This window comes from Euphorbia lathyris, chromosome 6, assembly GCF_963576675.1.
Source record: "Euphorbia lathyris chromosome 6, ddEupLath1.1, whole genome shotgun sequence".
NCBI lineage: Eukaryota > Viridiplantae > Streptophyta > Magnoliopsida > Malpighiales > Euphorbiaceae > Euphorbia > Euphorbia lathyris.
In genome coordinates this window covers 4,502,114-4,513,166 of record NC_088915.1, presented here as the reverse complement: position 1 = coordinate 4,513,166, position 11,053 = coordinate 4,502,114, and the positions used below count along the sequence as shown (strand labels likewise).

Below are 11,053 nucleotides of genomic sequence, written 5' to 3'. Positions count from 1 at the left end.
TGATATAACAATTAAATAACAAATCAACAAACCAATCCGTTTAAATTATCTGCTAAGCATGCACCAAAAACAATAGGGGCAAATTTACACCTTTTCCCTTAATCCTAGTAATTATCCTACTACTTGCATCCTAGATTTTCTTCCTTTCGAATAGAGTGCAATCGTAACAAAATAGCCTCTTTGAATTCCTCGAGTTCAGTCCTCTTCCGGGCAATAAAATACATTCATCTGTGCCACATAGGGATATCTAGCTGTGTCATAATGGTAGCAGTGAAGATTATACAGAATACAAGTAAAAATCAGCAGTAGACACTTCCGTATTCATGTATGCATTGCAATATACTGAATGAATATCATTAACAAAGGCACATTCATTTGTCCTCAAAATTGGCTGTCAGTAACATCTATTTTCAATCTCCATTTGTATCATGATTTTTAGTACAAGAAATTAATATAATCTCATCTATTCTACCTAAATCCCACACCGAATTTCGACAAAAAAAACAATAAAAGTAGCACCTTTATGTATATCTCTTCTTTTTGAAACCAAAGGGTGAACAGACGGCATCTCTCTCCCGACTTCCTAAAAGAGAGAGGAAGACCGTTACCTGCAACTCCCCGTTTCAAACAAACCACCCTTCAAATCAATGCAAACTATCTCGAATCAATTTAAACAAATACCAGCCTCTAAAACAGAGTGAATAACCAATGAAAAAAATTGACATCAATTTTGCATTCTATAAAATTTTAGGTAATTTCAGTAGCTCTGTGGAAGATGTGTACATTGCCGGTTGGACCTAGAGATAGCTTGTCCAGTACCATAGTCTTCTTACATTTTAGGTTTTAGTAGGCCTTCGACAGTCCTGCAGACGGTTATGACATGAATAAGCCCCTCAAACAGAAAAATCGGTCGAATATTTGGCGTTAAGATCGCTTTCATGCAGAGGAAATTGGACATGTGGCTCTTCTAACTTGGAGACTGCCGGCTACCAACTTGGGGTAAAAATGGCAAAATGAAATTATGTACAAACACCACTTCTGCACAACTGGCATCATCAAAGAAATCAGCCTCAAAACGTAATGCTGTGAAGAGCGATTACGAACTCTGATATTTCAGAAGTACAAGAACATAATTCAAACAATTTGAAGTTTGTCATCAACATTTTCCTGCAAGAGCAACACCGTTTAGTCAATATATGAACTGTAACACGATCAGAATAATATCATAGCTACTCTAAACATTTCAACTTTAACGTTAAAATACATACAATGATATTTTGTAAAGAAAAACTTATGGACAGTATTTTGAGAATTTATTCTGCTAAATGCGCTAGACACCCTCAAATTGCCCGAGGCTCTAGGCAACACCCTAGGAGCTCGCCTTAACGAAGTGAGACACTACTTAAAACATAAAGGGTAAAAACAACAATGATATAATATAGAATCAAATAAGTCATGAGGATTTTCATGTCTGAAGATCAAAAGAACAAAGACAAGAAAAACAAAGCTAAAAGAATCTACATTGTCAATCTAAGAAATAAGACTTCAACTTTTTGCTTTGATCTACTCTAAAGACTCTTTTCCAATTAATCTTCCATTTTTACTGTTGTGCAGAATTATCGAAAGATAAATAAACAAACAATCGAAACACAGATTTACGTGGTTCACCAACGTTGTGTTGGTTAGTCCACAAGCAGAGGGAGAATAGTATTTATTAGGTGGCAGAAAAACCAGATCATTAAGTTTACATAATGGAGTATTTATAATACTCAATCTAACCTAATCCGACTTGGAACCCACGATGTCGAATCCAAACAGAAAACCGAAACACAATACTAATCCGAATAGGAAACAAGATATACCGTCGGGCCGGGGCGACTCCTCCCCCCAGACCCAGGCCAGGGGGCGCATCGCACCCCTGGACCCCCCAACTCGCGAGACCACCGTTGCTTCCTGTCGTAGTGTGTTATACTGATTCAAGGCATTACGACATTTACTTATAAAGGTAGTTAAGTTTTCGTAGTCCTTATATTTCCCGTTACTTATATAAACATACATTGATCTTGAAGTTCTCTTGCCAATGTCTGCAGTCCTTGGTGTGTGTTTTCCTTGTATTCTCCGTTTCTTCCAAAGCTGCAGTGATATTGCAGTTTTTCTTTCCAAATATGTGTTCTATTTCCTTCATATTTCAGAAAAGACAGATATTTTATTTTCCAAATCAATATTATATGTAACCTGACTTCCTATTTTCCACAGTAAACATGTATAAGTTGTTTTGGAAACTATATATATACATATAAATATAAATACTAGAACTAAATTTCAGTACTTTATCCTGAGATATATCTTGACCCTATAATAACTATTTTTCTATTTTTGTTGCATTTCAAATAGATATGATCACTATAATAATGTACATTAAATATTAAGTAAGCTAAATTTACAAGTTCAAACAAAAACTAAGGCTGCTTTGGTTAGGAAATGAACAACGAAAGGGATGAGTTTATATTTTTTATTTATTCTGTTAATGTTACATAAACATAGCTTGCTAGTCAACTTTTTTAAATAGAAAATTCAGCATTCTAAATTATACTTATGGAATGTTATAAGATCTTCTCAGTGATAGGTCATATATAGTTATACAGATTCTTACAAAATTTTGGACCCTATATATAAAGCCCATGAAGCTCAAAGCTTGGATCAACCAATAAATCCAAGGCACAAATAGGCCACCTAAATCTGTAGTGAACGTTCAGGACCTTAAAATCTAAAGTTAGATTGTAAGGAAAGCCTTGAAATTAACGTAATTGCCATGGAACCAATTGAACTAAGAGATTAAGCTGATAGTTAAAATTCCCACCGGGCTTGAAGCATGCACAACACAGGCCCATATTACTATGTCCTGAAATTAAATCAATAAATGGAGTTGTGAACCCTTGATCATTTGGTCAAAGAAACTCTGATACCATGTCATGAAACCAATTGAACTAAAAGCTTAAGCTAGTAGTTTTAAAACCCAATTCATATTAATATGTGACGGTAATTAGAAGGAAATTCGGATTAAACAGAAGCTATGTACATCCAAGTAGACAAAAAAGTGCTCTTTCTTAATTGAATAAAAAATAATCCAGAAAAGGACGAAATTTCAGATTTTGGGGCGTCATCATCCCTCACTTCAAAAAACGAGCAAACATGTTCAAATTTCACCAAAGCTGGCAATAAAATTGAACACAATAAAACATCTACAATACTATATCCAAGTAATCTAGAGTATCTTGAATTTGATGGTTATTGTGGTATATAGAACTATAACATTAGGTGTATTCTATTCTATCATTACTTTATTTAATACTTCCTTCCAGTCTGTCATGCCACAAAATGGAATTTGTTTCATCAATGATGAAAAAGTATAACATAAGATTACTTTGTTAAGCAAGTTGAGACAGAAAAAATTCCCTAGTAAATTTATACTTCTTTCAAGCTGCATGTTAGATTTGTCAAGTACATCCACCAAGCCAGTGCAATGTTTAAGAGAAAACAACATATTGTTATTGTGTGATTGTGATGCAACATACAATCTCCTCATGTGCAGACACATAAAAACATAAAAGGTTATTTTTTCGCTTGTGAAGCTACTCAAACAAATCCACCTGCATTATGTTATTCAGTCAAATTTCCAATTTAGACAATCAAATTCCTTATCAAAAGAAGAGTCCTAATTGAAGTCATAGCACTACAAGTGAAGAGAACATATGATCCATTCACATGTACAACCCTATGAAAATAAAATCCAATCTTATATACTTACGTCTATATTGTGAAGAGATCGGTCAATAGACGCCTTAAACTGAGAACCTTCGGTACTAGAAGTGGATCCATTGTCAACAATAACAGAATTTTGGTCCTACAAATAAACAAAAATAATCATATGAATCGATGTTAAATGATTTCTCCTTCAGAATACATGGGGAAAAAAGAGATTTTACAAACCAAAACTCGAACACTAGACAAACACCTCAAGCATGTTTAAGAGTACAGTAACCATTACATATAATTATACTTCTCACTAATTTTACTTGTGTGTTTGAGGAATGGAGATCCTCCAAATTTGGGCAAAATCTCAACCAAGAAAACCAAAAAAAAACATCAATTGTTGAAATATAATCCAACACGTAAACTAATTTCTTGAAATGTTAAAATTACTTTTGAATAAGTCAAACAACTTAGTTTAACCTGAAGGGGGGTTATTACAACAACAACAACAAAGCCTTAGTCCCGAGACGATTCGGGGTCGGGTAACATGAACCATCATATAAAACCGTGAAATCAATCAAGGGGGGTTAAAAAAAAAACAAAAAAACTTGAAGGGGGGTATATTATGAGAAGCAAAGCAACTCATCAGCAAAAATGAGCCTGAATTCTTATTTGAGATTTGGACAAAGTTTTGCCATATTCTCTGTGATTCATAGGTATCATAGGCCAAGTCAGCCAATAGACAACGGAGATTTGCTCCTCATGTTCGGATGTCCTGGGGCACAAAACGGTGACTTACATTAATCATTTAAGTGTCTAATCTGTTGAAAGGGCGGGGGAGTAGGTATTAATGAGAAAGGAATATCTTGCAATTCATTATTTCCTCAACCTATTTAAGTCCTTAGATTTTCGGCACACAGGAAGTGCTATCAATTGTTGAAATATAATCCAACTCGGAAACTAATTTCTTGAAATGTTAAAATTAGTTTTGAATAAGTCAAACAACTTAGTTTAACTTGAAGGGGGGTATATTATGAGAAGCAAAGCAACTCGTCAGCAAAAATGAGTCTGAATTCTTATTTGAGATTTGGACAAAGTTTTGCCATATTCTCTGTCATTCATAGGTATCATAGGCCAAGTCAGCCAATAGACAACGGAGATTTGCTCCTCATGTTTGGATGTCCTGGGGCACAAAACGGTGGCTTACATTAATCATTTAAGTGTCTAATCTGTTGAAAGGGCGGGGGAGTAGGTATTAATGAAAAGGAATTTCTTGCAATTCATCATTTCCTCAACCTATTTAAGTCCTTAAATTTTAGGCACACAGGAAGTGCTATGTTTTTCCTTCATTGCATATATCCAAACAAATGGAAGAAAACGTTTAATCCTATCTTTTCTTTCCTGCAGCCATCCCTTCAAAAGATACACAATGCAATTTCTATGGCAAATAAAAAGGTCGTGGACATGACTCATAAGAAGGACCTGGGCCAAGTCAAACAAACAGAAGAAAATTACAGGTACAAAAAAGGATGACATACCGCACGCAAAAACCTATTGTTCCGACCATCTTCAAATAGAGATGAGTAATAAGCTGGATCATAGATGGATCCCCCCAAAACAACATCACAATCTGAACATTGTCTAGCTACAGCTGGAGTTACTGGACTTAGAAAACTATTTCTCAAATCAAAATCTGCTTCTCGGGGAGCATTACTTTCTGAATAAGAAATCCCCAACCTATAAATCTGAATCCACAACAAAGAAGAGGACAACCTCACAGAAAATCCAACGATTTGCATTGCTAGAGTGAGTTTCACAGAAAAGATAAAGAATGTTCCATATTTATCCGGAGAGATGTTCCTGAAAACAAGATATTACTTTCTGTTAATAGATTTTGACAGTAATCTCAACCCATATTTGCAATATGCACAAACTTTAAAAAAAAAAAAGGATATATATATATAGGATAAAGAGAGAAGGCTGGTATTCCAAAATAATGCAGATACGGCTCGTTATTATTGAATAAAAGAAATTCTATCTTCTTGTAAAGTTAAACCGAAGAAATGACTATTTTCACCCCAATCCCGTTCAAGTGAACAAGAATTTCTATGTGAATCTGATAATGTGATGAATGAAACTAAGTAAAGTAAATTTTTTGAGGAGCAATCGTAAGGGATAAGAAGAATAGCATTCTCTATATCCCTAATCAGATTTAATGAACAGAACTAAAATTAGTGAAAGAAATTGCGTGGACTTAAGTAGTTAAACAGAACCAACAAAATAAAATATGAACATTATTAAAAGAAAAACTTATACCAAATATCACTAGTAAAGAGAATGAACCAAGAAATATCAAGCAAGATAGTACAGAAGAGAAGAACGGCATAGGTGCGTCCCAAACTCTGACTACTACTCTCGATGGCAACCAGAGCAAACAATGCAATTCCCAAATTAATCAGCAAGACACCGTTGTACAATGCCCCCAGAGATCCAATCAATGCACACCCAATCTGTTAAATCATAAATCAATCAAACTCATCTTCTCATTCCAATACATTAATATCAAAACTGCAAATTCGAACAAAATAATAGCAATCATTCGTGGAAAAACCTGAATATAAATGAGGATGACAGCCAAATATTGGAGCCTATCATAATCGCGAAGCCAATTCTGTATTCGATCTTTCAATACACCACAAAACATCATACGCCTTTCCACCTCCCTAATAATAATAGTAAAACAAAGCCCTTAAATCTTATTAAATTTCTTTTCCCTTTCCTTTCCTTTCTTTTCTTTTACCAAACAAGCCAAGAAAAACAGATGAACAGATCGAAACGGCAGGGACTACATTGAGGAAATGAAATCTTCACAGCTTCTCTCTGCTCCTTTAATTTATTACTAGGACGAACCCCTCGCTTTGCTTCCGGAATTAAAAAAGGACAAGCATTTTAGAAAAGGAAACAATAAAACTTAGTAAAAATTTAAGAAACTTATAGAAGTTTAAATAAAAGTAACTTGAAAAGTGTAATATGAATATAAACAAGAAAAAAAGATGTGAACCTTAAGTTGATAATTAAATATCCTAATAGTTTTAATAATTTGAACTACATAAGAAATTATTTAACTATAACTTTTTTTATCCTTTTAAAAGGTAGGAGGGTGGACTAAAGTCCAGATCAATTTTTTAAATCCTACCTCCCCAAGGTTCGAACCTCTTTAAACATTAGCTGATTATCGCCAGGCCCAACCCCTTGGGGCATTTAACTACAAATTTCTTATTAGGTCATAACAAAGGCAATAACATAATACCCAACCAAATAATAGTTGTAACAGAGCACCAAACTGGATAAAAACCACCATTATTATATTTGCTAAATAGAACTTCAATTTTCTGCCATAATTACCCGTTGTCAATACTTCAAAAGTTATTGTACCAGTTAATTAAGATTAGATTGAGAATTAAAGGGAACCTATATGGTGTGGAATCCAGTCTTGTCTTCTTCCTCTCTTTAGACAAATCTCATGTTAGAAATCAAATTAGAGAGCAATATAAAGATAGGTGTACTTTACAGTGAAATGACAACACCAGTCCACTCCAGGTAACAAAATTTGGAGTGATAGCATTACATGATAGTTAAAAAAAAAAACAAGAGTCTAATTCAGAGAGCATAAATGAAAGTAAAATGAAATGCAAAAGAATACTTGAAACTCCCATTTTCTGCTAAAAAGGAAGATAGAGTGAAATGAGGATAGACAGTTTCTTATAAGTCTCTGTCATTGGAACTCATAGAAAAACCATATGTTCATTGAGTTGTTACAAATAAGAAACTACAAAAAGAGAAAGAGAAACAACAAATAATTACAACCAGCATTGAATAACGCAAGAAGAAATTCCATTACCCGCAATCATGGAAGGAAAGAAAACACACAGCAAAAGAGAGAGAGAGAAAAAGAAAGAAACGAGGTTTACCTATTGAAATGGATCAGAGCATGCAATTACACCCTCATCAGATGATGTCACCTAGATCCAGAACACACTGATACAGGCAACAAAAAACAAATTGAAAAACTACTTTATAGGGAACAGGAAAATCAAAAACTCACTGTCAATAAAAATTATCAAACAGAAACTCCGGAAGAATATATTAATTTCAGAACATCACAAAATCCGTTACTCATAAGTTCGTTACAGCTAAAACGCAAGCAATTTCATGTCACTATTAAGCAATTTCACGTATTAATTTCACATAAAAGTTAAACAAATCTACATACTCCAAGTTTTCGATGGATGAACAGACGGTGGAGGAGCCAATGAAAGGCAAACGCACTAATGAGAAGCCGACGAAGAACGGAATAATGGTTGACGACCGGAGGAAGAATAAGAAATTAATAATCAGTTAATTCTCAAACAAAAAACTGAATAACTACAAATAATTCCAAAAAAATTATTCATCGGAAAAACTGATCGACGGAGAGGAGATCGCAATTCACCATTAATGAATGACAAAATAAGAAATCAAGGAAATCAATAAAAAAAAACGAACTAACCATTGAATATCGCGCTTCTTCGGATGTAGATTGAGCAGAGATTGAAGAGAAAATGTGAATATCACAGAAACAGAAGGAAGGAAGAACGAAAAAGGAAAGAATTCACTGCAGGAGAGATTTAATTTAATTTAATTTAATTTAATTAAAGAAATTTCATGTCGATCGATTTAAATTCACTTAACACCAAAAAGCCGTTTTGTTTATGGTTTTTCTCACGTGTAAATCCCGTGTTCATTTCCTGATTAGGTTAACTACTAAAAATTTGCATTTTAAAATTGCAATTCAGACCCTAAAGAAACATTTTACTTCAATTTAATCCTAGAATCCTAATGTTATACAAAAATGTAATAACTCTCCCTAATAATGGGGCAATTAGCACGGGTGGTCACAAAAGTTTAATTTGTCTCAATAAAATCACTTACGTTTGTTTTTGTCTTAATAAAGTCACTTTGGATGTTTTTCGATCTAATGGTAATTAAAAAACGTTCAAAGTGACTTTATTAGGACAAAAACAAACTTAAGTGATTTTATTAAGACAAGTTAAACTTTTATGAGTTTTTAAGGACATTGAAACTTTTGCGAACACCTGTGCTAAATACCCCTTCAGAATTATATATTGTTTTAACGGAAGTCATTTTAAGAAGGGGGCGGTGACATAGGGGGCCAGTCAGGTCCCTCGGCTACCGGAACCACCTATCATGAAAGGTTTCAGATCCCCAGCCGTTGGAATGATCCTTATTATTCATGATTTTGATCCCTGTTTTCGATAAATTAAGGTTTGGGATGGTTATTAATTCATTGAGTTTGCGTTTAATTACAAAATCTAATTTGATTAATATAGATAGACGATAAATTTCTCTAAACTTATCCAAAACAATTCGATTTTACTTTTGTAGTCCAAATCTAGCTTAATTTTAAGAAATTTTACAGCGATACTTTAAAATTGGTTCTGGACTACTCAGATGATAATATGTATATACGCAAAAAAAAAAGTGATCGAGTTCGATTTAAAAAAAATTACACATGCACGTGTAAAATTAACCCCCAGTAAATAAATCTTGTATTTGCCACCAATTTTAAGAGCAATAATTATCATTATGAATGCAAAATAGAAGTTTTTAAGCTCTCTAGTTGAGATTGAGAACATAAATACTATATTTGAATCAATTAAGGTTGGCACTTAAGCTAGGAATCTCGAATTTTAGTCCTAGTATATACAAAAAGTTTTAATTAGAACTAATAAATATTTGACGTTCGAACTGAAAAATTGAAAAACTACATTTGAGATCTTAAAATATTTATATAGATGTTTATGAGATAAATACATATTTTTGAGATTGAAAAAATAATATTCATTTAATCTGATTTTTTATTTATTACAAATGAATAAATTATTCATTTATGGATAAATTAATATTTTATTATTTTATAAGCAAATTTTCATTGTAAAATGCATATGGCAAGAAAAATTAAAAGATATCAGTTAAAGCATTATTTGAATTTATAGAAGTTCAATATATTTTTTTATGAAATTTAATGTATTAAAAACTAAATTCAACATAAAAAAATGAAAAAGTTTAGTATTACGATCGGTTTTTACATTTTATAGGTCTAAGTGAAACAATAAATAATACCTTCTTAATAAAAAAAATATTTAAAAAATTAACATAGATTTTTAATAAAGGATAAAAAAAAAGTATTTCATTAGTATGTATTATTATGTTCACTATATAACATAGTTTTATCTAGTATTAAATAAATGTTTTACGTGTATATTATAAATTTTTTAAGTGATTGACTCCCTTTCAGACTTGGGCCCTGGCGGTCACACTCCCCACTTGGATTCAGGGTCAGTCTTGTTTAGTCGTTAGTTATAAAAGTTAAAAGATATATTTCAAGTACGCATGCTTTATTTCAACAAGTTAAAGCGTTACTAGATGCATTGGTAAGTCCCGTTTGTTTACCGAAGAATATTGTGGTTCGAAAAATTTTGGACAAGAGAAAATTTTGTAATGAAAAATAAAATATTTTGCGTTATTTGGCTACAACGTTGGAAAATGGGAAGAAGTGGTGGGTGATTATTGTTTTCAAAAGGATAACAAGGAATAGAGTAGGGTTCCAAAAGTGTAGGAAAATGTTTTGCTGTTTTCAAAAGGTTAAAACATTTTTCTCACTTTATTCGTATAACTTTCTGTTGACTAACCTAAAATTTTCCGGTGACTTATTTTCCTAAACAAAGAAACACCGAAAAATCAGGAGAATATTTTCATGCACAATATTTTCCTGCAAATAAATGGGGCCTTAATGTTGCAACCTCTTCCAACATGATAATGCAATGGTGCTAGAGCTTGCATATGTAATGATTTTCAAAGAATGATAGATTTTACAGAAGAGGATAAACTAATACAATTTCGTATCAAATTAAAATATACACGATAGTGTTAGGAGTCAAACCCTACATATGGATCATTTACCTGAATTTAATAAGACATGTTCTATGATTATATGCATAGAGAAACAATAAATCTTTATTGATCAAACCGTTGAAATAGCTAATTTTAGTAAGGAGTCTAACCCTAAGCGATTTGAAACAAGAGAAAGGGTAATAAGGAAAAAGAATTTTGTGAATATTGCAACGTTTTTTGCAATAGTATAAAGCTTCTTGTTTCAAGCTAATTGGTTATCAAAATTGGTGGAAGGATCGAAAGGCAAACAACTTCTTTTTCTACATCTTCAAAGGCTTACAATGTG

General features: G+C 32.8%; 1 protein-coding gene across 3 annotated transcripts; it reads right to left on the bottom strand.

Moving 5' to 3' along the window:
* Window positions 1–320: 320 nt before the first annotated feature.
* On the bottom strand, window positions 321–8,464 carry LOC136232311 (uncharacterized). 3 transcript variants are annotated; one of them, XM_066021386.1, is made up of 9 exons: window positions 8,303–8,464; window positions 8,027–8,081; window positions 7,725–7,791; window positions 6,365–6,674; window positions 6,070–6,263; window positions 5,292–5,613; window positions 3,809–3,904; window positions 2,057–2,179; window positions 321–1,167 (listed from the first exon to the last, which is right to left on the bottom strand). In XM_066021386.1, the coding sequence occupies exons 4-9, from the start codon at window positions 6,458–6,460 to the stop codon at window positions 1,135–1,137; spliced, it is 864 nt and encodes a 287-aa protein (XP_065877458.1). In that variant the 5' UTR covers window positions 6,461–6,674; window positions 7,725–7,791; window positions 8,027–8,081; window positions 8,303–8,464; the 3' UTR covers window positions 321–1,134. The 3 variants fall into 3 exon arrangements, with proteins under 3 accessions (XP_065877458.1, XP_065877459.1, XP_065877460.1); XM_066021387.1 differs by having other exon boundaries at window positions 6,365–6,669; XM_066021388.1 differs by lacking the exon at window positions 2,057–2,179 and having other exon boundaries at window positions 8,303–8,463.
* Window positions 8,465–11,053: the final 2,589 nt, after the last annotated feature.